Source organism: Alternaria alternata (genome assembly GCF_001642055.1).
Source record: "Alternaria alternata strain SRC1lrK2f unplaced genomic scaffold CC77scaffold_9, whole genome shotgun sequence".
Taxonomy (NCBI): domain Eukaryota; kingdom Fungi; phylum Ascomycota; class Dothideomycetes; order Pleosporales; family Pleosporaceae; genus Alternaria; species Alternaria alternata.
In genome coordinates this window covers 652193-678556 of record NW_017306198.1, presented here as the reverse complement: position 1 = coordinate 678556, position 26364 = coordinate 652193, and the positions used below count along the sequence as shown (strand labels likewise).

General features: G+C 51.4%; 12 protein-coding genes across 12 annotated transcripts; 5 read left to right on the top strand and 7 right to left on the bottom strand.

The window, feature by feature from the left end:
* Positions 1–40: 40 nt before the first annotated feature.
* Positions 41–1875, bottom strand: CC77DRAFT_860871 (hypothetical protein). The gene is made up of 3 exons (XM_018533454.1): positions 1204–1875; positions 1008–1142; positions 41–940 (listed from the first exon to the last, which is right to left on the bottom strand). Exons 1-3 carry the CDS (start codon positions 1525–1527, stop codon positions 224–226), a joined length of 1176 nt encoding a protein of 391 aa, XP_018386634.1. The 5' UTR covers positions 1528–1875; the 3' UTR covers positions 41–223.
* A 604-nt stretch (positions 1876–2479) lies between these two features.
* On the bottom strand, positions 2480–3184 carry CC77DRAFT_933937 (imidazole glycerol phosphate dehydratase; the record flags this gene model as incomplete). Its single annotated transcript, XM_018534351.1, has 1 exon — positions 2480–3184. The coding sequence occupies one exon, from the start codon at positions 3182–3184 to the stop codon at positions 2480–2482; it is 705 nt and encodes a 234-aa protein (XP_018386633.1).
* Positions 3185–3426: 242 nt separating this feature from the next.
* CC77DRAFT_988103 (RBP11-like subunits of RNA polymerase) lies at positions 3427–4044 on the top strand (the record flags this gene model as incomplete). Its single annotated transcript, XM_018536266.1, has 4 exons — positions 3427–3599; positions 3652–3743; positions 3795–3871; positions 3920–4044. The coding sequence occupies exons 1-4, from the start codon at positions 3495–3497 to the stop codon at positions 4042–4044; spliced, it is 399 nt and encodes a 132-aa protein (XP_018386632.1). The 5' UTR covers positions 3427–3494.
* CC77DRAFT_1094389 (NADH dehydrogenase, alpha subcomplex, subunit 6) lies at positions 4033–4879 on the bottom strand (the record flags this gene model as incomplete). Its single annotated transcript, XM_018529736.1, has 5 exons — positions 4033–4209; positions 4265–4372; positions 4430–4576; positions 4718–4779; positions 4837–4879. 5 exons carry the CDS (start codon positions 4877–4879, stop codon positions 4198–4200), a joined length of 372 nt encoding a protein of 123 aa, XP_018386631.1. The 3' UTR covers positions 4033–4197.
* Positions 4880–5156: 277 nt separating this feature from the next.
* Positions 5157–5663, top strand: CC77DRAFT_934884 (cell cycle control protein cwf14; the record flags this gene model as incomplete). The annotated part of the gene is made up of 2 exons (XM_018534401.1): positions 5157–5462; positions 5520–5663. 2 exons carry the CDS (start codon positions 5157–5159, stop codon positions 5661–5663), a joined length of 450 nt encoding a protein of 149 aa, XP_018386630.1.
* Positions 5664–5939: 276 nt separating this feature from the next.
* Positions 5940–7047, bottom strand: CC77DRAFT_860386 (hypothetical protein). Its single transcript, XM_018533451.1, has one exon. The coding sequence runs from the start codon at positions 6913–6915 to the stop codon at positions 6103–6105; it is 813 nt and encodes a 270-aa protein (XP_018386629.1). The 5' UTR covers positions 6916–7047; the 3' UTR covers positions 5940–6102.
* Positions 7048–8982: 1935 nt separating this feature from the next.
* On the top strand, positions 8983–9807 carry CC77DRAFT_1020000 (hypothetical protein). Its single transcript, XM_018524958.1, has 2 exons — positions 8983–9706; positions 9775–9807. Exon 1 carries the CDS (start codon positions 9099–9101, stop codon positions 9483–9485), a length of 387 nt encoding a protein of 128 aa, XP_018386628.1. The 5' UTR covers positions 8983–9098; the 3' UTR covers positions 9486–9706; positions 9775–9807.
* CC77DRAFT_860390 (Arginine biosynthesis bifunctional protein ArgJ beta chain) lies at positions 9572–11215 on the top strand. Its single transcript, XM_018533452.1, has 2 exons — positions 9572–9655; positions 9775–11215. The coding sequence occupies exon 2, from the start codon at positions 9777–9779 to the stop codon at positions 11169–11171; it is 1395 nt and encodes a 464-aa protein (XP_018386627.1). The 5' UTR covers positions 9572–9655; positions 9775–9776; the 3' UTR covers positions 11172–11215.
* Positions 11216–12866: 1651 nt separating this feature from the next.
* CC77DRAFT_860352 (forkhead box protein J2) lies at positions 12867–15591 on the bottom strand. The gene is made up of 2 exons (XM_018533450.1): positions 15544–15591; positions 12867–15487 (listed from the first exon to the last, which is right to left on the bottom strand). Exon 2 carries the CDS (start codon positions 15248–15250, stop codon positions 12980–12982), a length of 2271 nt encoding a protein of 756 aa, XP_018386626.1. The 5' UTR covers positions 15251–15487; positions 15544–15591; the 3' UTR covers positions 12867–12979.
* On the bottom strand, positions 15393–16314 carry CC77DRAFT_860394 (hypothetical protein). The gene has a single exon (XM_018533453.1). It carries the CDS (start codon positions 16015–16017, stop codon positions 15535–15537), a length of 483 nt encoding a protein of 160 aa, XP_018386625.1. The 5' UTR covers positions 16018–16314; the 3' UTR covers positions 15393–15534.
* A 2276-nt stretch (positions 16315–18590) lies between these two features.
* Positions 18591–20200, bottom strand: CC77DRAFT_934871 (DEAD-domain-containing protein; the record flags this gene model as incomplete). Its single annotated transcript, XM_018534400.1, has 2 exons — positions 18591–19965; positions 20022–20200. 2 exons carry the CDS (start codon positions 20198–20200, stop codon positions 18591–18593), a joined length of 1554 nt encoding a protein of 517 aa, XP_018386624.1.
* Positions 20201–23643: 3443 nt separating this feature from the next.
* CC77DRAFT_914070 (hypothetical protein) lies at positions 23644–26240 on the top strand (the record flags this gene model as incomplete). Its single annotated transcript, XM_018533659.1, has 2 exons — positions 23644–24093; positions 24147–26240. Coding segments are annotated over 2 exons (2544 nt in total), but the record flags the coding sequence as incomplete, so codon positions are not given.
* Positions 26241–26364: the final 124 nt, after the last annotated feature.

Here is a 26364-nt window from a genome sequence, read left to right as displayed (position 1 = left end):
ATGCGCAAAGACCTTCTGGTACTTGCACGTCAACAAAGATCGATCGCGCCGAACGTTCAGTATAGACAGGCTTCCTCATCGCTTCAACCTCTGCATCTATGGTAGTTGAAGTCTTGTATATCATGCCCAATGCAGAGGACAGACCTTGATTGTCGCTTCACGCTAGCATTGGATAACGGATTGTTACACATACATGCATGAAGCTATATAACTATGGAATCTTTTAAACTAGGTAGTTTTCCGGGAAGTAAACATCTCTGCTAGCTAGCAGTTTGGCTATCCGTTGAGAGCGCCTGGCTCGGCTGCTACTAAGAACCTGCTCTTGTCTGAACACGCGCAAAGCTGTAGGAAGGGTGAAGAAAGCAGACCAGAGTCCGTGATACTTGAATACTGGCTGCAGGAGATATGAGGTGCTGTCACAGATCATATCGGCCAGAACTAGAAGTGAGTATTCCGCAGAAGCTTCCGTGTATACATTTGTGTGGGTTTGAGAATTATGTCCCTTTGCTGTAGAAGCAATCTGGTGCAAAGCGCTGATATGTGTTCTCACAACAATCTCGAAAGCCCAATAATGCGTGAGACTAGTTGCTGTCATCATATTCGGAAACCAGAGAGCATTCGCACCTGGTAAAGACCAAGTCTCGGGGTCAGACCTTGACCAAAACAAAGGATGCGACACTTGGGATTTGAACGTCTGTTCCCACTCCCGAAGTCTGGAAAGGACGGCGTGAAAATCCTGTTCAAGCTGGTTAACCGTAACAAGGTCCGGAAGGCTCGATATGTGATTGATCTCGCAGAATCTCTCCAATAGTGCCGGAAGACTGCAGGCTCTGTTCAGAAGCTGCTGGATTATGGACACAGGTTGTCCTTGAAACGGCTCAGTGATCCATTCTTCTCGCGCAAGAAATGTTCCATGTCGGTGGAGTATCGAGCTCAATAGCTAGACAACCCCCCAAAAATGATTAGTCCTGTGCTCAGCACACCTATAAGAATCGTTTGTAACCTACAAGCAGAGGTCTAAACCCAATAAACATCGTATGCATTGTTCCAATGCTGAAGGCTGTAGGTCCTAGGCGTTCTAACATGTCTCCAACAGCTCTTACATGTGTCATCCAACCGGACTTTAACTCTGGGGCTATGATCTTCATTCCCACTACGTTAGCCTCCAGACGACGAATAGTATGCAGCGGATTGGAAACATACGTCGGTATCTGCTAAACACATGATCGCAGTAATGTGCTCGATGCTCGATGCGCCTCGCGCTTCTGCTATTGCTCTGCCCATATGCCTAAGCGACTCGCAGTACACCTCGACTATCCGGGGCCGGCACCCTTGTCCATCGACATCAACATCGGAGTGCCGGCGGAGCGCAGAGGCTAACGCCCTAATTGCAGGTACTAGGGGGTAATCTTTGCTTCTGTTTTTGGCAATGAGTGGAAGAACATTAATCCATGCCCCGCAGATTTGATTATACGACAAACTAGGTTCTCCAGAGGTATGTTCATCAGCGGGTGCAAATTGTTCCATGATGAATTGTATGTCGTCTTCAAGGTCATAACAGGATTGACTCTCAACGATGCTCGCCTCAACGGGGAGGACTGGTCCCGTGGTGTCTGAAGGTGAGGCGCTTCGTTGAGTCTTCTTAGCGTGAATTGTATGAGTATCAAGAACCACCGTGGACCTGGCAAACGTGGTCTTCTTCTTTTGTGCTGATTCTGTGCGAACGTTGGTGTTGACAGTGGTGTTACCCACGAATACGAATTCTTGTTTGTATCCGCTGCAACGGATTTGTTTAAACACGCATTGAGAGCATTCTGGTTGCGCGCCATCGCACTTCAAACATCGTTAGCGGATCAACCCCGTACCTGCACAGCAACGACAAGGACTTACGGCAAGCTTTTTAGCTCTACAATTCTGGCACACGTTCTTTCTTTTTGGCCTCATACTGGGAGTTAGAGGGTGGGGTAGATGCCTTACAGTGAAATCTGCAGTAACTATTTGAGGAGTTCTGTTTCGCCAAGACCCTGGGGTTAACCGGAGGTGTCTAGCTAAGCCGCCTCATCGAGCAAAATGATTACTCATTAGACATTGAAGACTCGGCGAATTAAGTGCCTGCATGTAGTTAGCGTGTTCACGCCGTACTCGGTCTAACTTTACTATGCATGGATTAGGGTATCGTCTTGCGCAATGTTCCTATATCTACATTACTCTTGAAACACCAACTTCCTCCTTGCTGTGTGACGTAGGTGCCAGCAGGCACTCACTGCAAATCATGTTGGGCGGTCCGTGTCATTACTGCCTTACATACCTGTCATGCTGTGACACTGGACTTTCAGGGCTATGAACTGATGTACGGAAGATAAGTCATCGGGCTATTAAGGTATGTTTTGTAACGATTGAACATGAGCTTCTATGGTAATATAACCATGCTCTGTACAATTCTGTAAGTTAGATTGATGTAATCTAGTTGTATTGGTGTTTAGTAGAGTACGCCCTTGGTACTGCGGACCTCGCCCTCCCACTGCTTTACCACGGTTGTCGCATGCCTGATAGCAACTGCAAGTGCCTTGAAAGCGCTCTCGGCCCTGTGGTGGTCGTTGTCGCCGCGTATGCAGTCGACGTGGAGGGTAGTGCCAGATGCTTGCGCGAAGCTTTGCAGGCAATGGGGAATCATCTCACAGCTCAAATCACCAATCTTCTCCCTCTTGAGACCCAATTCAATAATGCTGTATGGCCTGTTCGATAGGTCGATGACGGCTCGCGACAGTGCCTCGTCGAGCGGTGCGTACGCGTGTCCAAAGCGAGCAAGACCCGTGCTTCCCTGCAACGCATTCTTGAAGGCCGTACCTAAGGCCAGAAAGGTATCTTCGCTTGTGTGATGGTCGTCAATGTGGAGGTCGCCCTTGCACCGTATGCGCAGACTCCAGCCAGCGTGCTTGGCCATGGCGTGAATCATGTGGTCGAGGAAGCCGATACCCGTGTCGACGGAGATTTCTTGAGACGCCGACTTCTGGGTCGCATGGTCCTTGTCGACCTTCTCACCCTCGCCATTGAGATTCTCCTTGTCGAAGGCGGCCCAGAAGTCGCTGTGCTCGTAAGGGGAGAGGTCGCCGCCATCGAGGTTTATCGAGACCTGGATCTTTGTCTCGTTGGTATCGCGGTTGAGGCAGCAGGTGCGCGGCATTTTGGCGGTGGTGTCCGAGGGGTATGTATGTTTTTGGGTGCTTCGGGTTTACCAATGGCAAAGTGAAGACATAAAAAGTTGAGGCGGACTCAGACGGGCTTCCCCACGCCCCACGTCATGTTGCCAAGCGATATAGGGCTGAAAAAGTCTGGCCAACCAACGATTCGCCGAACCAAAGTCCGCCCCAAAATTTTGATATCGCAAAGTCACGACCCATCTTTAGGATCAAACTTGGGATCAGAATCAACTCTCAGCGCATCGTCCCTCGTCTACCGCCAGCTGGCTATAAAGAGCAAGGAATAAGAACAAAATGCCAGGCACAACACAAGAACCTACCCAAGTTCCAATCATAGATCCTACCTCTGAGAACAACGAGGAGATCGACCCAGCAGTTGATCGCGACAGGATCAGAGTCGTGCGTTGGATCTAGACCAGTGTTCAAGTACACCGTATCTAATTCGCTATAGCTTTCCGGCGCGACGGAAACCGCCGCGTCTTTCCAGTTTGATGGAGAGGATCATACTCTAGGCAACGCGTTGCGATACATCATTCACAAGAAGTAAGTTGAACAAGTCGTTGCAACTTGACAAATAGCTGATGACATTTCGAGCCCCGACGTCGAGTTCTGCGGTTACTCTATCCCGCATCCCTCGGAAGCCAAGATGAACTTGCGCATCCAAACATATGGTAGGTCATACAAACGAGATCGTCCTGAGCGCTCAGCTAACAACCAAGTAGACGGCGTCAGTGTATACACTGTGCTTGAGAAAGGGTTGGAGGATCTCATGAACATGTGTGATGTCGTCGAGCAGAAATTCACCATTGCACGTGATGACTTTGTCAACAAGATGGAGGAGTAGGCCCGCGACGCGGTTGTTATGATAGCATTGCATTACCGGCGTTAAAGGGTAGCATAGTTCATCGGCGAAGGGAAAGGAAAATGGTATTGACTTCAGCTATATACACCGAATTTTGTTCTTGGTTGTTCTTGGACTCTGGTAGTAATAGTCAAATCAGTTGCGACCCTATGCGTATGTTAGCATCGAGCTGCCCCGGAGTTCAAATCAAACATGAACATACCTCCAAGAAGCCGTTGATGAAGTTGTTTGGTAGCCGGGCCTTGGGGTCTTCCTCAGCACGAAAGTACTTGAGAACGTGGGACAGCTGCTTCCAGAAGTTGAGCGTCTCCTGTGCGTTTGTTAGCACATGCCCTCCGAGTATCAAACATAGTGAGTCAGGGTGTACCTGGAACTCCTGGTGACTGTTGAACAGCAGTACATCCACCGTCTTTAGTTGATTCACGTATCGATGCCGCTCAAATTCCTGCCGCATTTTCGTCCGAAGTGTAGATACCGGCATGTTCAGCGAGTACATGGTCTGGATCTCGGGAGCCTGCATAATCATAGTCAGTACGGGTTCCTGGCTCCGCATCTCACGCGTTCCCTCGTCTCGTTCCAGCTGTTCCGCGTACACGTCCAGTATCTAGGACGCAGTTCCTGCTAGTCAAGTTCCAATGACCGGGAAGCAACGTACCGACCGCAGCCAGTCCCGGTAGCTGTGAATGACCCTCTTCTTCGCATCAGTCCAGTTGACCGCTGTGCCCGTGTTAGCCTTTGTGCTCGTCCAATGTTCCGTGTGCGTGTTCGACTGACATGAGCGCGTGCGCTGAGCGAGGTAGGTGGGGTTGATGACCATTTTAGCGGTGTTGCGGAGCTTCCAGTCGTCTCACAGCTTGAGTTGCAGTGACGATGCGGCTCGCGGGTGGAGTGGAGTGCCAAGACCTGACGTTAGCGCGGATTTTACTCCCGGCGCAAGTCGCGAAGTTATCCATTGCTTCCTTCTCGAAATCACCTTCACCGACAACGTCATTGCAGGAAATCGCAAGCTCGGCCGCTTCCACTGCCACACAAGCTACTCTCGCTGACACACGCGCCAAACCCGTGACGGTCGACCTTCCACAGCCTGCCCAGCCATGCCTCCAGTCCGCACCGCACGCGCCTCGCGCAAGGCCCCGCCAGAGGGCTTCGATGACATCGAGGACACACTCCTCGAGTTCCAGAACAAGATGAAGGATGCTGAGAATGCATCGCATGAGGGCAAGAAGAAGTACGAAATGACGTGGCCCATCTTCCAGATCACCCACCAACGTTCGCGCTACATATACGACCTATACTACGAGAAGGAGGCTATCACCAAGCAGCTATATGATTACCTGCTCAAGAACGGATATGCGGACGCCATGTTGATTGCCAAGTGGAAGAAGCAAGGCTACGAGAAGGTAGGACAACTCTTACCACGCAGCTTGCCAGCCCAAATCAAACTAACTCAGTGATAGCTATGCTGCACCCGCTGCATTCAGACCAAAGAGACAAACTTCCGATCGACCTGTATCTGCCGTGTCCCTAGGGATCAGCTCAAAGAGAACCAGGAAATACAATGCGTAAACTGCGGCTGCAGAGGATGCGCTTCCAGTGACTGAGCACCATGATGAGGAGAACGTGCGAAGATAGTCATACTTTCACCCAAGGCGGAGACGCCCTCGATATTCTGCAGACACTGCCTGGGAGGACTGCAAAGACGCACACATGCGTTCACACTAGAGCAAGGACTTATCCACAGGCACGACACCTCTAGATGCCGCATCAGACAGGCCAGAGAGATCGTACACATGGATGCATTTGAGAACATGATGGTCAAAACAAAGCATAGGGTGTGTCTATTGACCAGAACATAATAATTCAATTGTTAACATGTTTACAGAGAAAAGTGAGTGAATGAAGGTATCCCCAACCTGGACGCCTGTAACCTATGGGGTATAGTGAACCACTACAAAAGTCGTCCAGTCGTAAGAGAAGACCTATCGCAGTCCTGATTTCCGCCCATCTACCACCTATTAACCAAAACGCCTTGCCAAGACCTTAAAACACTGAGCTTGCATCGCTCCTTCGCTTGTAGTCTGCGCTACATTGTGATCTCCTATTCATATCCCGACCGAATCTCGATGACGGCAATGAATTGAGGATACCCTGCCGCCTTACCCACGCGGTTGGTGGTGGTGACGGCCAGAGTTCTGATATTTCAGACCCCAAGCTTCTTCTGAGGGTATCGCCTCGCTTTAGTCGGAATGGACTTGACCCATCAATAGGCGAGTCTCGACCAGAGCGAATCTTTTCTACCTTTATGCTGCGTGGCGGTGTCCTCAGCGTCTCGAGATCATCGTCTTGATTTCGATCTATCGATCGAACGAACTCCCTGCTTTGACCGAGAACTTGCGCTTCTCTGTGCCGACCGTCGTAGATGTGAGTGCTGAATGCGGCCATGTCGAACACCTTGCTTCCTCTCCGGTCACTGTCTAGTGACGGCAAGCGTGTGACATAGTCTTTCTCCGGGACCGGAGGTGGTGATTCCAGATCTTGACTCATTCTCCGCGCCTTTCGTCTGCGGCACCAGAAAACGGCGAAGATGCAGATTGCGCACGAGGCGATTATGACGGGTATCATCCCGAGACCGATTTTTGTTGCGGAAGACATTCCTCCTGCTTGTGGTACGGATCGTGCTGATGTGACTGGCAATGTGGTTGAATCTATGGCGACTGCCCTTGCTAACGATGGTGGTTGCGTTGAAGGTCGAGTCGGTGGTGCGTTCGGTACGCTGGCGTCGAGGGTTGGAGTTATTAGTGCTGTAGTATCTGCGCGAGCCCGCACATGAGGTATATTAAGGAAAGTGTTCATGCTCGGTGGCAATGTATCTTCGCTAAAACGAAGCAATGAAAATTTTAAGAATAGTGATGAATGACAGGAAAAGATACGGCCATGCTATGTCCAGGATCTTTTGGTGGTGTATTAGGGATGTCGATGAGCTGTTTCCTTCATCGCATATCGAACGCGGACATGAAACCCAGCAGACAAAGCCGCCTTTGTAGAATACAATGAAGCACGGTCAAGCACTATCTAGCCGTGCTTTCGAAGATGACTACCACACTGACCACTAGATTATTATCGATTTGCGTAATCCGCTTGGTCCCCGGTGGTCGAATGATGAAACGCAAATGTCGAACACAGTCTTACAACACAGCCTTCGGAAGCGATTGCTGCATACTGGAGCCAATCAGTGCTGCATTTTTCTTTCCCACCCAGGTGAGTACGCAGGAGGGGCATCCACTCAGAGCATCCTACCCTATACAATATCAGAAGTGTTGTTCTCTCCTTAAGGTACCTAGGTAACGTCTGCGTTCGCATTAACATGACATGCCTTTCTTTTGCGCGCATAGATTATCGTGAAGTACCGACTTCCTTCCGCACACGCAAATGCCAGAACCCAATCGAACAAATGTCATCATCACGCTCATCTTCTCATCTGCTCAGACACCATAGAATCAGATCAACACGACTAACACGCTGATTGATATCAAATTACCATATGCTCTAGGATATCGGAAAGCCTAAACTTCAACACCGATGTTGGGGTTCTCGGAAGGGTTAGCGTGGTGCACGGGATACGCTACTTGTAGCGTCTCCTTGTTCGTCCTTCCACCCGTCCCTCCACAGGACTGAGGCTGAGCATGGTCTCTCGAACGCCATATGCTCCTCGTAGTCTTTGTCTGCGTCTCTTTCACCCGGAGGATGTGCAAAGGTAAGATATCTCCTCGTGGCAGTTTTCCATAGGTGAAACGCAGAAACGACGCACATGCATTCTCGACCACGTTTCTCGCCGCACCTGCATACGGGAAGATGAAGAGCTGACATGCTGTGTGCATCTGCGGGATATCGAAAGAATACAGGGCCTCTGGCAGTCGACATGTCCGAGATGATGACATATTTTCGGCGTTATGTGTACGCACTTGGGCCGACACGGAAATGTTTGTCCAGGAACATACCCAGGTACACATCGTCCCCTTCTTTGGTCTTTGATCCCTCTCCCTGCCCTTTACCTGGCAGAAAACGACACATCGTAGATTCCACAATGAAACGTAGATTATGAAATGCTAGGGAGCAAGCATACCTTCGAATGGATGCAAACTTGTTCGATTACGAGGTGTGTTCTACATATCCTATGTGATCGAGGTGACCCATCACAGGCTACAGAATATTAGCTTCTACAAAAACACAGGGACAGTGGACTTCTGAAGCAGAGGATCGAGTTTGCGCAGCCCATAAGGATTTGTTCGATTATGCGCTCCACGATGGCCTTTGCCTTGCTGCATTCGGTAGGGAACTCAGAAGAACCTCAGAAAACAGCTTCAACAGGCGAACGCTGTCAGTGAATATACGACTTCATCCTCTGCACTGCACTCGGTGAACTTGTGGTATCTGTGGTAGGCAAGGCTGCTAGGGCAGACTATTTTGAGACACTGGGGGAACCGAAGCAGACATATCTCGTTTCACAGAGGACATGTCGAGTGGTAGATATCGCGTGGAAGACACAACCACGGTGACGCAATGTTGGCGAAACAGCCGCTTTTTGGCCAAGTTATACCAGCATGTCATGCTGCCAGTCTATTTTAATAGGGTCAAACATACCAAAACCTTGTCGCACATGTAGGTTTACGCTATTCTACGCTGCTTAATGTGCACAAGGAAATGCTCGCAAGATGGCTCCTTACCTGGCGCTTTCCGGATGCCCTGCCAATACTAATTAATACAGCTCGTAAGAACTTAGTTGTGCTGGGTTCTTATCATTCGTCATCTATAATTTCAAAGGAGCAGGGCTGACGAAACAAGACCGAGGCCGAGTATGAGGCCAAGATGCCATGTCAAACAACTGGGTCCGCCTGTTTCATATGGCGCATTCCAAGACAACCAACATTGGTATCTAACATTGTTTGTACCGCCCAAGCGCGTAGATAGCATATAACATGTAAAGAGGCCTCATAAATCGAAGTGCTCCATACTCGTCAATTCAATAGTTAGCAATCATGATGTCCTATACTTCGGAGAAAACGCCGCTCCTCCCTGTCGTCGAACGCACACTCGATGCCTACATGAACAAGATCGACCAACGCCATCGTGAAGGCGTCGAATACGCACTGCTGGTGTCCACTCTGTTGCTTACCGTCTTCCAAGTCGTGGTCCTCTACAGCGGCGACAGTCTTGTGTCCATAGCTCTGGACGGCCAATACTACGCCCTGGTGGCTCAACTCGCTCGCGGCCTGCGCATGTCGATCCCCGCCAGTCTGCCCACAGCAGCCATATTTTTCATTGTCGCGCCCTATCTGGCGCAAAAGGAGCGTGTCGTGATGACGCGATACGCGATTCTCGTCTGTTATTTGATGGGCTCGACGCTGGGCGCGTTGTTGCTCTAGACGCGCAAGGGTCTTGACTCGACTTGGCTCGCGTGGAGATCGGCGGGGAGCGATAACGGCGGAAAGTCGCATCCTGGAACTTTTTGGGCAGCTTCAATCGCAAGACTCATAGGGCGCAGGACGTCAATTGGGTGAGTCAAAAGATACAAGGGGTACAAGAACATCTCCAGGTATGTTTGGTCCTCGCATTAGGCTCCGCCAGGCATCATCTTCACGAGAAGGTCTCTGCGTCCTTGCAATTGTCGCAAACAGCGACTCGAGAGACAACACATCTGACAGTTTCATCCAGTCATGTCCCTCACACGCCCCAACCCTCGCCTCCTCAGCCGTACAAAGCGCATTTTCACCTCGCAGATACGAACATATGCTGCGCCAGGTGACGGTGTGATCCCCCCTGCGAAGAAGAAGTATGTCCCAACCTCGGGCACATATCCACTGGGCTTCAAGGCTGGAAGTGCACATGTTGGTGTCAAGGCGTCGAACACCCGCTTCGACGATCTTGCTCTGATCGCATCTGATACACCGTGCGCAGGAGCTGCTGTCTTCACCACAAATAAGTTCCAAGCGGCTCCTGTGACCGTCAGCAGGGATATGCTGAAGAAGAGGAAGGGCGAGGGAATCAGAGCTGTCGTGGTAAACTCGGGCTGCGCCAATGCGGTGACAGGACGTGGAGGCATCGAAGATGCTATATCCATGGGCAAAGAAACTGACAAGTGCTTCATACAAGACAAGAACGGGCAGGATGACCTGAAAGGAAGCCGGAGCATCGTTATGAGTACCGGTGTCATTGGTCAACGTCTGCCCATTGACAAGATCACATCAAAGATACCCACTGCATACTACAACCTAGGAGATACACACGAACACTGGCTCGGCACCGCACGCGCAATTTGCACGACCGACACATTTCCCAAGCTCGTCTCAAAGACATTTACACTACCAAGCACTCAACAAGAATACCACATCGCGGGTATGACTAAAGGCGCAGGCATGATCCATCCCAACATGGCCACTCTTCTAGGCATAATATGCACAGACGCACCCGTCGCCCCCTACTTGCTCCGTCAGGCACTCGTCTCTGCAATCGGAAAATCTTTCAACAGCATTTCCATCGACGGTGACACATCCACCAACGACACAGTAGCTATCTTAGCCAACGGTGCCGCGGGCGGCCAGCCTATCAACTCCGCTGATTCTCCAGACTTTGCAGCTTTCCAAAAGGTTCTCACAGACTTTTCGATTGACCTAGCCAAGTTGGTCGTCAGAGATGGAGAAGGTGCGACAAAGTTTGTCACCATCAAAGTAACAAACGCTGCGTCCTACAAAGACGCGCACCGCGTAGCTTCCACCATCGCGCGCTCGCCACTCGTCAAGACAGCCTTGTATGGAAAGGATGCGAACTGGGGCCGTATTCTGTGTGCGACAGGCTACGCAGAGGGTGTTGATTCAGTGGTACCTGAGGAGACAAGCGTAAGCTTTGTACCCACAGACGGCAGTGAGGAGTTGAAGCTGCTTGTCAAGGGTGAGCCAGAGCAAGTCGACGAGAACAGGGCAGCCAAGATACTAGAGGCAGAAGATTTGGAGATTAAGGTTAGGTTGAGCGAAAAGGAAGGAGAGGAAGCTGTCTTCTGGACATGTGATTTTAGTCATGAGTACGTCACTATCAACGGCGACTACCGGACATGAGGAGATGTAGTCATGATACTTTGATGAAGCGATTGGCGTATTGCTGCAGCTGAATTCTCCATACCATGCATTCTGTTCCATGTTAGGACTATCTAAGCTCAAGGCCTTTAACCACACAGGTCTTTGTTGAGCATATATGATTTTGAAATCGGATGATGACTACATACGACCATAGGTAAAGGAAGACTCTGGATCCCGTCCGCTGTCCACACGATAAACCCTTAACCGGCGGATTAGTAGTCAGGTGGGTGACCACTGGCGAATCCCCGCTGTTGTATGTTTTTTGCACAATCTTCACTTGCCATATTCTTGCTTCCGCCCCGATTCTATTGTCATTGAGCTAAATAGACAAGTAGGCCAAATGAAGGTACGCTTGATGAAGCATAAATTGTAGAATTACGAGAACGTGCCACTCGCATGCTTCCGGCTCCCCTCAGAGCACATAGGTATCTGGTCAATCCAAGGTTCAGATAAGGGCACGTACGTATACGAAGAAGGCAAGCTTAAAGCGTAGACCACGTTGCCACGACACGTTACTTCTTCTACCTGATTGAGAAATTCTGCTTTGGGCCACTACGGGTATGTATGTACTATGTACTTACTACATGCTGATCATGCACTGACGCACAGACGTCCGCACAGCCATCGTATGCTTGGTAGTGTTTACCTCTGTTGATCACGGAAGCGGATGTATACAGTTCCATGGCGCGCTATTACCTTGACCTACCGAGAGTGCCGACATATTTGCCCTAGGCTTTAGCTGCGTAATCCGTTTGTGGGGTAACGACAGACTAGAAAGGTGGGTTGCATATGCATATGCAGGTGCATCTACAGCAAGGACGATCGTGACTAGTGTCCCAAGTTTTGCAATCATACACGGGGGGCCGATAGCCCGAGGGTAGTATATCCCGCGCGAAACGAGGAGTGATGCTTGCTTTTTGCGGGTAGAACGGTGTTGTTGGGACGAATGGGCTTTCGTTGAGAGGAGAAGAGAAGAAGAGGGGGTACCGGAAAAGTAAGTCTGCGGAGAATTAATTTCAGGAGTACTACTATTGGTTGTTTTCTAGGTGCACGTTTGTATGTTTGTATGCAGCATAGATCGTGCCATTAGAGTTCCTATTCAGTCATACAGACTGCTTACAGTCTCAGTCAGCGTATAGCAGATCAGAAGGAGGCGTATGATAATTGTAACTAGGCAGTGAACCAATTCACAGACTGAGGTGTAAGCATGGTGGATATAGTGTTAGGGATCAAGAAACATGTTCAATTCGCTGAATGAGAAAGACTATAATATCCGCTACGTTCAGGCATGTTCGCGTTCTCGTCCGCATCGTGATTACGCCATATAAAAATGACCATCTCCGTTCAAGCCCAATGTCCAGCTCAATATATCATTACGCTTGCATCGCTCGCTAAGAAACAAAATCCCAAACACCGTAGTAAACACAGCAGCAGGCGTAATGTGTACGTCCCATGTGGCCTTGCAACGCCTCGCCTAATGAGAAGATATGTCAAATTAGACTTTATAAGTAGAGGGAGCCAGCCGTTGCTATCGTGGGTATCGTTGGTCGTTACATCGTGAGTCGGAATTATCCAATGGATAATGCAAAGAGGGAGGGGTCGAAGTGATGACCTGGGGAACCGTGATATGGAGGGCCAGGGGGAAAGAGCTAAAACATGTAGTCGCAAGATGAGGGGTATCGAGAATGGCGAAAGAGGCATCCAGATCCAGGAGATGAGATCCAGGAGTAGAGCAAAAGATTAGACGAAAACCAAAAGCCAGTGACAATGGCATCTTGGTAGTTTGCTTAGAAGCGAGTTGTTGAACTGCGGGCCAAGCCCGGTCTCGCAGCCTTCTTCTGTGGCGAGCCGTTGGGTGCGACAGCCAATGTTCGCGCTCCTATCTTCTCAAAACCCTGAAGCAAGTCAATACCTGGCTCAGACTCGTCACTGTGCAACAAGTGGAAGATGTCCTCATCATCCTGCTGCTGCGGCTTCGCAGGAACATGGAAGGATTGAGGAGGCGTAAGACCCGAATGTGTGTTCTCTTTGTTTGGCTGGGGGAGGGCAAACTCAGAGAGAGAGGGAGATGTAGTAGACTTCAACATGGGAGCTTTGATGGGTGACATTTTCTTAGCAGGTGATAGGTCTGGGATGTTGAGGAAAGAGGACGACATCTTCCAGTTGGGTGTAGGCGAGTTGATCATGTTGCTCTTGGCGCCAGTAATGTCAGCGAGGACACCGCTTGTGGTGACCGCACGCTCAAGACGGGGACGCTTAGCAGATCGCTTTAAAGGGCTTTCGTTGTAGCCAAAATCTCCAAAGATGTCGAAGGTACTCTCGAAACCGTGGCCAACAAGGTTGACATTCTCTTCGTTGGGGATCGATACAGCCGGGCTCCACGCCTTGTTATCAAGGAAGGAAGTGTCAACCCACATGGCCAAGCTCTTATCCGGTGAGCCACCTACTAGTTCTCGCATCTTATTGCGATGGTTGCGTAGGTTGGTATTGGGTGACGCGGAAGCGGGTGGGAGGGCAGGACGCTTGAAGACGATAGCAGGGGTAAGAGGGTCGAGGACCTTGCCACCCTGACGAACCGGCGACGAGATGACAGGTTGCTTCGTGTGAGACCTTGTCTTGGTGGGAGAGTCGTAAGAAGAGCCACGTATGCGGGCAATCTCTTCTTCAGCGCGGCCACGTTTGAGGTTAGGGCGATCGAGATCCGCTTCGGAGGTGAGTAGAGGTCCCATCGGGTTACCCTTGGTCGCAGACGATTCAATAGAAGAGTAGTAGCCGCTGTCACCAAGGCCGTTGAACTTGCGCCTGCGTCCGCCCGAGCGGCTGTTGGGAGGGAAATGTGGAGCACGTGGCGGTGTGTCCTCACGAACCGAGCGGGATCGGGAGACAGGTGGAGGCGGTGAGGAGTGGATGTCGGCTGGTGGAGGTGAAGATGGCATTTGACGGGGCGGCGGCATGCTAATAGGATCATGTCCATCATGAGCAGCCGGGTCGGAGCAGGGGATGGTAGCCTCGGAAGAAGGTAGCTCGGCCTCTTCCGGAAATTTGCTCGAGTCAAATCCCTTTGTCGAGCTCATGGGTGGGAAGCTAGCTGACATGGATGTGGACGGGCGCGGGAGATCACTGGCATATGCCGGAGCAAGAGGTTCTGGATGAGCCGGTCGACGAACAGGCTTGACCTTGTGATACTGCTTCTCGAACCCAGCGTTGATGACCCAGTAATGGCCTTTTCCAGGGTCGTCCTTGGGGCGCTCTTGCTTAGAAAACGATTTGCTCAGACTGAGATTGTGACGGATGCTGTTTTGCCATCCTGTCTCCTGGGAGTTGCGGTAGAAGGCGAATGTGTCGGAGATCCATTTGTAGATCTGGGCGAGGGTTAATCGACGGCTCGGTGCTCTTAGAATGGCCATGCCAATGAGCATCGCGTAGCTGTAAGAAGGCTTGTTTCCGTCGTCCTCGATGGTGGGCATTTGGTCTGGGTTGGGTAGTGGTCCGTCTACCTCTTCGATCTTGATGTCCTTGACGAACTTCTGTTTCTTGCTGATGTTCATGTTGGTGCGATCGCGTAATGGGGCAGCGTCCATAAGTGGTCGCTTGCTCCCTTGCTTCATGAGCGGCTCTGCCGCTGACAGGGTGGACATGACTGGGCCGGAATAATACGCGTTCTCCTTGTCCATGTGGGAGGGATAGCCGGACCAGTACTGAATATCGCCGACCATTGGGTGCGAGTCCTGCGAAGACGCAGCCTGGGCCTTCTTGTTGGGCGCGTCGGTGCGAAACCACTGCTCTTGCGGCGGCGGGATCTTGAGGGTGTTGAGGCCCTTCTCGACGAGGGCGCTGGGTGGAGGAGAACTGGAGACTTGGCGGGTCTTGCGGGGCGATGCTTTGGCGGTGAAGGGCGCGGGAGGGGCGAGGAGCGTGTTTGAGTTGTTGGACACGTCGGTGATGGACGTGAAGGCGTCGAGGTAGCGTGGGTCAAAGGCGTTGATCTGGTGGTGGTCGTGAGGCTGCACAGGGTCCTGAAAAATCTGCATGGAAGGTTGTCGACGCGCTGCAGCCATGGCGAGACTCAGCTACAAGGGCACCAACAGCCTTGTATAGTCTCTCCAGACGCTTTGACGCGTGAAGTCGCGTTTAGAAATGCAAAATGGGTCCGTCGAGGCGACTAAGCACGGTCGGCGGGTGCGGTGTTGACTAAGATTGCGGTGACGAGGGCCAAGTGGGTGGTGAAGTCGGCGGCCAGGTGTGGGCTGGCAATTGTCGGAGGGAGTAGGCTGCCTGTCATGTGCGGTGCAATTCTACGTGACTCTGTGAGAAAGGAGCTCCTTTGAGGGGGTGTGGGCTGCTATCTAACCTGTGCTGATGCGATGAGGCAGCGGAGCAATTCGCTTAAGGGCGCTAAAAAGTAACCTCTGACGACAGTAATGCCGGATCTGCAGCGGGAGGGCGGTGTGCGTTTTCTTCTGATAGCAGATAAATTGAGGGTTGGGGCAGGAGAGATGCAAAGACGCGAAGAGGACGCTGAAACAAGAAGACAGGAAGAGGAGCGTCTTAGCCTGCTACTCGACCGCGGAGAGGAAAGCGGGCAGGACAAGAGCAAGTAGGCAGGCTTGGAGGCAGCTGCAGCGCACCTTCCTTGGCTGCCACCGCAAACGCACCTGCAAGGAAGGAGCAAGGGAGCGCGGCCAATGAGGCCGTCCGAGCACGCGTTCCCTCTGATCGATCGCACGTCATGTCCCATCTCGCCCAGGAACAACCTCGTGCCGGCAATTACACTAGCCAGCTGTTTGCAGTGGGCGTGCACCGGTAAGGCTGCTGCTGCTACCATTGACGCCCATCTGGAACCCGTTGCTTTTGCCCGCCGCGACACGTCGAATCCAACGCCTGCGGCCACGCCTGGGGAAGCCTCCGCCCTGCAAGCGCCTGCACAACGCGCCGGTGAAACAACAGATTCGTCGACGCCGAGTACTCTACAAGCCGGTGGTTAACAGCTTTCGTATGCCTAGGGGACATGTCCCGGGGCGTGCTGCACAGCCTATCGAGTGCCAGACAGTGGCACAGTCTGATCCGAACACTAGGGGCGCATGAAACTCGACAAACGGCACCCTGGTTCTTAGGTGCAGCTCAGCTCAACCACTAAAGCCACAGGCCGACACCCTAGGGGCACGCTGTCCACGCTGCATAGCTGCCCTCGCGGTCCAGACGCGTCCACACAAACTACCACAGACACCTCATTTCGATCTCTCAACTCCAGCGCACGGAACTCCTCCTGCATCGCGATCGCGAACTCGCAAAGGAGATGAAATGCCATCTGGTCGACTACATGCGCGAAAACTCATCTTGGCTCACTACGTGAAAAACGGGTAACTCGTCGTAGTGCGCTCCGAGTATGCCGTCTTGATGCGAGGAAGCCTTCGCTACCATGCTTCCGTGTCAGCTTACCCCAGTACTGTACCCCACCCAACAGTCATCACGCATGTACCGTATCCGGAGTACCCATTTACACATGTCTAGCTCACCACTTCTCTCTTGTTCGGTACCAAAGATCTTTGTCCTTGCGGCTCAGCTCCTGTTGAAAGGCGCAACGCTCTGGTCCGGGCTAGACAGCCGTCAACAAACGTCTGTGGTTCCATTAATAACCTCCTAAGCGAGTCTTTACAGATCACGATGCGGAGCCTCCTCCGTGATTAGCAACGTGGGGCGGACGGCTCATCATGGTGATCAGCGGGTAGCCGCAACTTCGACCTCAACAGTGTCTGTTCTCTACGCGTCTGAGCCTGCAAACAGGTTTGTATAACCCGGCCGGGAAGTGTATTTCCAAAGTGGAGGGTCGCCAGCTGGTCGTTTTCGCAGCTTGCCTCACTTCGTCCGTAGCTCACCCGCCCGACGTTACCTGTCTGATCGGAGCCCAAGTTGTAGCCGGTACTCCACGGAATTACAATTCTATAACCAATCACGAAAATTGCATTTTGATAATCCTCCGTTGTGAAACCGTGAGGCCAAAGTCTAACCCACCAAGATTTGAGCCAGATACTGCCAGAGCCCAGAACGTTGGAAAATGAGTGACATGTGCGATTACCGAAAGTCTATCTCTCACAGCCTTACCTGCCTGGTAACCCTACATCCTCTCATTCTGATCTTTTCACCTAGTTGCACAGTTGACATATCTCCAAACGGTATGCCCACCAGTCATGCTTTAAAGCGTACACGAACATGTCAAACACTAAATCGCTCACACGGCCATTTACTAAACTTAAAAACATGCTCTGTCGGGAGATTTCTTGACCCTTCCTATTACCTACATACAAGTCCATTGCTCCGGCCGTAAATATCATTCTCGTTCTGCATGGGACTGCCTGCAGGGTCAGGTAGGGCAAGGATACTTAAAGATGTCGCGATTGGAAGAGGACTGGAGCCGCTGGGTTAGATTGTCAAGCATGAGATTAGGTATGTATCCCTAGTGTATTTGACGGTGTCATGTGCCCAATGTCCAGGGCGTTTGATGTACTTGCGCCCAAGGCTGGAATTCGCACCATGTTCACTGGACCAAAAGCTTGTAGGAGTCTTGACGTGATCTTCGTGTTGGAATCATCATGCTGCCTAAGTGATGCAAAGTGAAGATTTAAGCTTAAATGGAGTTCGTTACAAGGCGTAGATGTGAAATGGGAAGGCCTGGAGCCTGCTGACGCTGGACAAACATGATGCGTGTGGGAAAACAGTATCAATGGCCAGGTTTGTGCTGGTGGAAGCTATCGTCGTTTGAGTTGTGATATTAAAAGGTTCGTGAGGCAGATCAATTGTAGCAACGAACTGATATTACATCAGCTGTGTCACATCCAAGGTAACGGGAAGACGCATGAGGCGCAATTTGCAAGGCTTTGTAGTCTCAAAAGTATGGATGTTACGGCAACAATAACAGCAAAAGTTTCGAGAAATAGTCGCAAATGTGACCTATGAGGTGTTTGACTTAGTGCCACTCCTGATGCCAACCAGTCTTGCCGTTATCTCAGTATATTGCTATAACCATGCTCTTCCATTGTTGTGCAGTGCTATGAACATGTCTTACATGCGACGGACAAGAACCAAAGTCTCCGGGCACCAAATCGCGTTGTCATTCCTATTAGAGACTTGTTCAACAAGGAGCTATGAAGAAGGCGCGAGAGTCGCTACGAGCGACAGGACCCCATGTTGTGGAAGACGACAGTTAAGATATAATTGAAGTGAAGAAATTGGGTATCTAGGTACAAATGCACCGAAATGGTCTATCCTTTATTCCCACCAACAGTGCTCGATAGCTCAACCGCCGCGTCTAGTTTCATATGGTCTATGTGTAAAATTCAAACAAAGTACGTGATCAAATGTCGGCGTGTGACCATTCCTCTAAAGGTCTAACAGGGTAGATCACCTTCGGGACCCGATCCTTAGACCTGGTACTCCCTTCAAGCCCATCTTTCCAACGGTCGACTTCTCCAACATAGGCGGCTCTGGGCAGCCCATCGTCCTCGCATAATCATTTGCAAGACGAACCAAATCCGCTGTACTGATCTGCAGTTTCTTGACGAAAGTCTTGTTGTAACCAAGGAATGCCTGGTACGCCTTTGACTTGGCTACTTCATCGACGTTAACGAAAGCTCGGTCGATGTTCGCCTGGTGCGAGGGAAGACGTGATACGAGGTCGACAGGGTAAGGGTTGATGGGCAACGTCTTGTTGATCCTGGGGAAGAAGGCTTCTTGCTCGAAGAGAAGGAGAACAGCGCGCCCATCTTTGCCTGCACGAGCCGTTCGGCCAACTCGATGAACATACTGGTCAGTGCTTGAGGGAAGACCCAGTTGGACAACTAGACCAACATTGGGGAAATCCATGCCTCGACCGACAACATCAGATGCGAACAGAATGCCACTTTGAGCATCCTTGAAGTCCTGAGTTGTGCGCGTACGAGCAGGCTGGGACATGCGGCTGTGCAACTCAAACATTTTAAACTGCGGCAGCGCATTTCTGTATAGATCGTAGAGTAGACCAACGCCGTTCGCGGTGGTACCGAAGACAATGGCCTTGAAGTCGGCAGGGTTCTGATTGTATTCCTCTTCGATCAAAGCCGACAACGCAGGGAAAGTTTGACCAACAGTGGGAACAGAGTAGAAAAATTGCGGTACGCGCTCGTGGGTCGGCACTTCGTTCGGGTCGACTGTCGAGAGGTGTGTGTAACCAGGGAACAGGACAATCTTGGCAATATCGAGAACTTCTTTGGGCAATGTAGCAGAGAAACACATTCCTTGCCAGCCATCGTTCTTTGGTGGGATGCGCCTCAGGATCTTTTTGACCGCAGGTGCAAATCCGGCATCAAGCATTTGGTCCGCTTCATCGAGGATGACCGTTTTCAAATCAGAAAACTTCTCGCGAACTTGCTCTTCGCCTAGGATGTCGTCAAGACGACCAGGGGTGGCGACCAGAACGGTAGGATTACCATTCATGAAGGCTTTGAGATTCGAGGCACGAGAAGTACCGCCAAACGCAGTGTGGCACTCCATCTTCTGGGGCAGACACGCTGTAACGCCATTGCACTCCTTCGCTATCTGTAGAGCCAGCTCGCGCGTGGGACAGACGACGAGGATGGCGACCTTGCCTCTTCTAGGCATATTACCCGCTAGGAGGTTCTGAATCGCAGGGAGCAGGAAGGCCACGGTCTTGCCCGTACCTGTCTTTGCCTGTACAACGCAGTCGGAGGATAGTGTGGGTAGCTCGGTGAGGACCTTTTGTTGGACTGGAGACATGAATCTGCAACAGTTAGCAACGGCGCCGTCAAAGAGCAATGTGTAAAGACGTCTGCTTACTCGAATCCCATCTTATCCAAGCCATTCAGCAAGGCTGGATTCAGCTTGTTCTTCAGATCGGAAAAAGGCTTCGGTGCCGCATCGCCAGCCGCGGTGCTGTACATCTGCCGCACGTCGACACCGGTTTCGGCTTTCGCCTGCGAATCCTCAACTCTGGGACGTTTTGGCTGCTGCGACATGGTTGAGCGAGGATTCGTGGGCCCGCTGCGCCCAGGGGCACCGTTCGCACGATCGCCGCCACCGCCGCCGCCTCGGCCGCGAGGCCATTTGCGCTTGGGTGGTGCAGACATGACTGAGGGTTGTGCTGGAAGTCGGGTGTAGTGTCTGTGTTGAGTGAGGGGGACGACTGTTGAGGTGTGGCTATATCTTATATTAGTTGCTAGAGACAGGCGCGACGGAATGAGGCGAGCAAGAGCAAATGTGCGAGATGGAAGAGAGCGTGAAACTAGTTTCATTATCTTCATTCGTACATACAAAATAAACCCCACAGGAAGACCTAGAGAGAAGTAAAGAGATCGAGATGTTGTGACAGGATGGATACTGAAAGTGTGCGAGCCGTTAGTTTGTTTGCCGCGAAAAGTTCATTACACGACGTCAGTCCGTGCTTCTTCTATCCACATACTGAGTCATCATCCTGCTTACCATCATCTCCACACACTTAAGAATTTACTGGCCCTAGCATGACAGCCATTCGGTCACGCAGAGTCGTGAGCACTCGCTGTGGCTTCTCTATTGTCTGCTTTTCGATCGCATCCACGCCGGGTGCCACAGCGTCTATGTCGATCCATTGTCGTGTTTGCTCAATCTGTCTTTATTGTGGTATGTTCGCCCAAGGCTCGCATGCGAGCTTTCATGGGCATGCTGTCGTAGCAGAACTCGATAACAAATAATTCGTACCTTCTGTGCGTCTCATAATACATGGTATACAACGTATGAGGGTGCTATCGGCACGGCTGACCTTAGATACGATGTTGACAATGGCAAAGTCTCCATTTATCTTAAAGGCTTACTCTTCTGATTAGACATTTAGAGATGCCTAGTAAAGGCTCCCTAGAGATTAGCACTGCCCCTTGCTAATCGTTGGGAAATAATCACTAGAGCCTACGAATAGACGACAACGCTTTCGGAACGTATATACTGCCTGTGTGGAAGAGCCACAAACAACCATACCATGTTTCACGGCTTCTTGATCATGGGCTTATTGACATACATAGATCTACGCTGAAAGCCGTTTCTTGGCGGCGAAACCTACCTAAGTACTTCTTTATCGGCGCAAACGTCGACAATCTCATCAGCAAAGCTTGCATCTACCTCTATCCAAAGCAACACATCAACCCATTCAACAGAGACCTGGAATTTCCACCCAATAGACATGGAGCAATAAAATTAGCCCTTTCTCAATGAATGAGAACTTCTCGTCATGTCGACAAGAGATACGGTGAGGGTGTTAAGTCGGTCGAGAAACGCACCTCGATAGTGGAAGTAGACTTGCCCAGCCTGCTCAACGAAAATGAGGAGAACTGGGCATGATACAAGACAACTTCACCAACACGGAACTTCGCCTTACACCCCCTGCCTCAAGTCATGTATCAGCCCTTTGCGTTCTTTGTCCACATTGCTATCCAACATTGTGTAAACCAACAGCAGATCATCGATTGCGTTTACGAGGGAAGCGGACCAGCTAGCCTTAGTGACATCTAACAGCATCAGGTTCTTAAGTAGAAGCAGAGGATACGGGAGAAGAAGGAGCTAAAGAAGACTGAAAGAGGAGAATTGAGCAAGTGTGGAAGTCCAGTGAGGGGATAGCTAATGCATACTATGGGAAGTGAACTATGTACACTTTTGGCAGGCTAACTGACCGTGGATCGAATCTATATGAGGTACATAGCGTACGAGGAATTGCGAGGAACTTCTCAGGTAATTGGAAACTTTCTTGAAGTAAGCAGAATTGAGACACTCGTGAGGAAGTAGATTGAGACCATAGTAACTCGACTATGTGACTCGCACGCAATTCTACCTATCATGTATTACGATTGGCGAACTGGTTTCAAGCCAGCGCTCGCACCGATTATTAAGGACGTGCAAAAGGTGAGGCAGTTGCTTAATGCATTTCTACTTTAAATGGACGCGCGTTAGGTGTTGTCACATGTGGGAGCTTTTGGCGGTCTGTGGATCCCGCCCGGACGCCCCCCACCAGAGAACGCATCATCACCGTGGTGTGATCTTTCCCCTCCAAAACGTGAAGCATGATGCCCGGCTGTTTCGCACTAATAGCATATGATAAGCATTGATGACCTCCTTGGCACAGAAGCTTAGCAACGATCTCACGCTAGGACGGGGACGGCGTGATCGAGACCGCGGTGGGCCTGTCGACTCGCCAATGGCTAAACATGAATAGCATCTGGCGCCAGACTTGTCAGCCCTGCAGCAAACTCACTGACGCTTTATGGTTCTCCTCACCACAACAATTGTTTCGCAAGCTTCATAGCGCGTGCTCTAGTCGGTTTTACCTAGGGCAAGCTTCGACAGACCGTCGGAGCGATACTGGGAGACAGGCTCGCATGGGATTAGGCCGAGTAGGCGGACGAAAAGAAGTGTGCAACGCAACAACAGCCTAGCGACCCAGCATCGGGGATCCGCATAGGTTGATCCGCGTATGGTGTGCATCGTGTAGTGTGAGCACGGTGCCTCCCTCCGCGGGTAACTTTCTTGTATAGCTGGCGACGACCCCAAACATTGCTGGCCTAGCTCTTCCGCACACAACTTGTCTTCACTCTTCAAGCTGCATCTGAACATCAATCTTCAGAGGCTGTTGAGGATACTCGACATTTCCCACATACAAAGGGTCTCCACTCTACGTCGCTCCATCGTGTCGCAGACCCCGTGTTCCCTTGACGACTTGGCAGCCAAGAGCATTGCGGCTCTTGAACAAGCCTTCTGCGCAACCCAAGATGTACGTAACTGCTGATCCGTCATTCAATCCATCCATTCCTTCGCGCCCCACAGGCTCCCCGACTGCTGTCCGCCGTGCGTCCGTCAAGTTAGCATCCATGGGGCGGCGCCGTGCACGATGGCTTGTCTTTGCTCACGCTAGAGAGCACTGCCACCATCACCATCGTCGTTCCCCGCGTGGGACCGCGAGAAGGCCCCATATTGCCACTATTACGCAGAGCCGTCCGCAATGCTGACCAAGGGTGCGCGCTATCCAGTTGCTTCCTCTCGCCGTTGTCTAGTTGCACCACCACAGCCCCCCGTCCATCTGAGACAGTTGCGCGTCGCCGTTGCGTGCGCCAGCCCTGAAGCGACCGCCCGAGAACCACAACATCATACGCCGGACACCTGACCGCGTCCTTCATCGTCCCCGTTGCGCCTACCGCCGTGCCTAATCACGCCAGCTCGTTTCTGCGATTCACCCGTCGCCAGCCAGCCAGCCAGTCGCGCGTGCTTCCCGATACCGGTACCTACACCTCACACCCCTGCGCAATAGCCCTTCTCGGCCCTTCCAGCGGCGAGCTCGGTTTGGCGCCTCTGTATAGTCGCGAGGGCTCCCCCAGACAGTTGTCGATATCGCGGGTAGCCGCATGATGTGCGTGGTACACGGAGTATGACTTCCAGCCAGACACGTACACCCGCCACTCCGTCCTCTCCAGTGTCGAGCAGATCGTTTCTATCTCGGCTCAAATCGCCCTTGACCTCCAAGACTCGCTATTACACCGAGTTTTATATCCAGTCTGACGACCCGCATCGGCATTACACTCCAGGAGATATCATCAGCGGAACTGTCATTATCAAGATTGTCAAACCCCTGAGAATCACTCATTTGGTCGTCTCCCTACATGGCTATGCCCAGGTGTTCAAGAACCCAAATACCCCGGGGGACGCGTACAAAAACTATTGTTCAACAGTCGGCTCTGGGAGAGGAAAGAAGGCAGGCAGTTACTTTGGCAATGGGTTCGTTTCGCTGTTCGAGGACGAGGTTGTGCTTTGCGGCGAGGGGAGACTGTCCGAGGGCGTGTACCACTTCAATTTCGAACTCGAGTTTCCGTCCAAAGGCTTGCCCAGCAGCATCGACGTAAGCAATAATCCAGTGCTGTAATTGACCAACACGCTGACAATAAGGTACAGTTTGAGCGCGGAACTATTTCCTATATGCTCAACGCTACCTTGACCCGCCCCACTACCATGTCTCCGACCGCGTCATGCGATACGAAGGTTTACCTTACCGAATCAGTCGACATCGCACCCGTACCGCCGCTAAAGCCCCGTGTCATCTCATTGGAACCTATATCTAGACGAACGCGTGCTAGGTCAACGCGGAAACGGCCAACCGAGGAAGCATCACACACACCTTCTACTTCAGAACCTCAGCCAGTAGGGTCTTCTTTGGAAGCAACAAATACCATCGAGGAGACAGAGGGCCCACGAAGCCCCTCACCTAGCGACGTGAGCTATGAGAGTCAGAGGAGTAGCGGGAACGCTTCTGGCACTGAGTATGGCATTCGCTCAGTCAACACAGCTACAGATGGATCGGGCTCACAGAATGGAAGCCGGACGACCCTGAAAGGAAAGACGATTACAGCTACAATCGACGTACTCAAGGGAGGCTTTCTTAGAGGCGACCAAATACCGATTAAAGTGACCGTAAACCATACAAAGCACATACGGAGCCTGAAAGGCATTATCATCACGCTGTATCGTCAAGCGAGAGTTGATATGCATCCTGCACTACCTGTTGTACCCAACAGCAAAGGCGACAAGACCAAATCCGAAGATTACTATCCAAAGTCAAGAACTGGATTGGGGGGCTTGTCGCTCTCATCGGCTGGATCTAGTCATTTGTTTCGCAAAGATCTATGCCAATCGTTCGCACCGCTCTTCGTCGATCCTAGGACGTTAATGGCCGAAGTGAAGTGTACAGTGCGTGTGCCCGATGAGGCATTTCCCACAATATCAAATGTTCCGGGCGCAATGATATCCTTCAAATACTACGTCGAGGTAGTCGTGGATATACAGGGCAAATTGACAGGCCTCGACCGAATGGTATCTAATGCTGGACTTGTCAACCTACCTTCAGCAGCTGGTGGTACCTCGGCTATGGCACGCGACGATGCTACTGGCAGCATGTTCTCGACCTGGGGCGGCAATTTTGTGGATACCGATCAGATTCGCCGCGAAAAGGGCATCGTTTCTGCTTTGTTCGAAGTTGTTATCGGTACCAGGGATAGCGATAGAAATGGCAAGAAGAAACAAACTCAAGAACAAATGGTCGACAACAACGGCGCCTACGGGGGGCACATGGAGCCGAACGCTGAACACGGCTACGATCAGTACTATTACGAGCAAGACGAGAACGGACAGTATTACGATTACAACTACGATCCAACGTATTATGAAGTTCCTGGGTACGAACAACATAGTACAAGCGGAGCTGCATCCTTCCCGGTACCTGCAGCTGTTCCCGAGGAAGAACAAGGAATGTCAGAGAAAGAGCGATTACGAAGAGCAGAGGAGCGTTTATTGCCTTCTCAGCCGCCTGATACTGCCGGACCATCTGCGCCTTCAGGAACGGTCCAATACGGTATACCAGCGTCGGCGCCATTGTTACCGGAAGACGACGATCCAAACCCCCCTTATGTCGCAGCATCTTCGTCTTCTTCCACTCCGGCGCATCCCCCACCCCCATTCCGTGCTGCCTCATCGCCATTATTATCGTCGCGCACAACTCCGGCACCGCTTTTGCAGCGTCGTGTTACGAACATTACGGACGATGAGACAAGAACCATAAGGACTGAATCCTCGCATACCATACATCCAAATCGCCTAGAACCATCCACTAGTGAAGATAACAACGACCAGTCGAAACCACTACCGCCGCTACCACCGCAGTCACCCAGCACAGTACAAGGGTCGGCGCCTGAGTACGTCGCTAGCTCATCATCACATGTCGAACCAACCGACGACAAGCAAGAGATGACACGGCGGAGACTGGAAATGGAAAGAAGCGCGCCCCCTACGGATCATGATGAAGATGGGGAACCATCGCACGCTCCTTCAGCACCGCCGCTAGACAGAATGCAAAGCTTACAGTTGGCACCTTCGGCACCTATGCTGAACGACGACGACGAAGATCTGGTAGGTGCTGTGCGTCCAGGCCGAAGTACGCAAGGTACGCTACAGGACCACAGACGGGAAAGCGAAGCCTTGCCGGAGTACCGGAGGTGACATGCATGATGTTGGCGTTTATGGTGTTTGGGCAGTGACTGCATAGACTTGAGCGTTGCGCGTAGCCTGAGTCTACCTGGATGATATGGTAATCTTTTTCAAAGCGCAAGATGATTGGAAT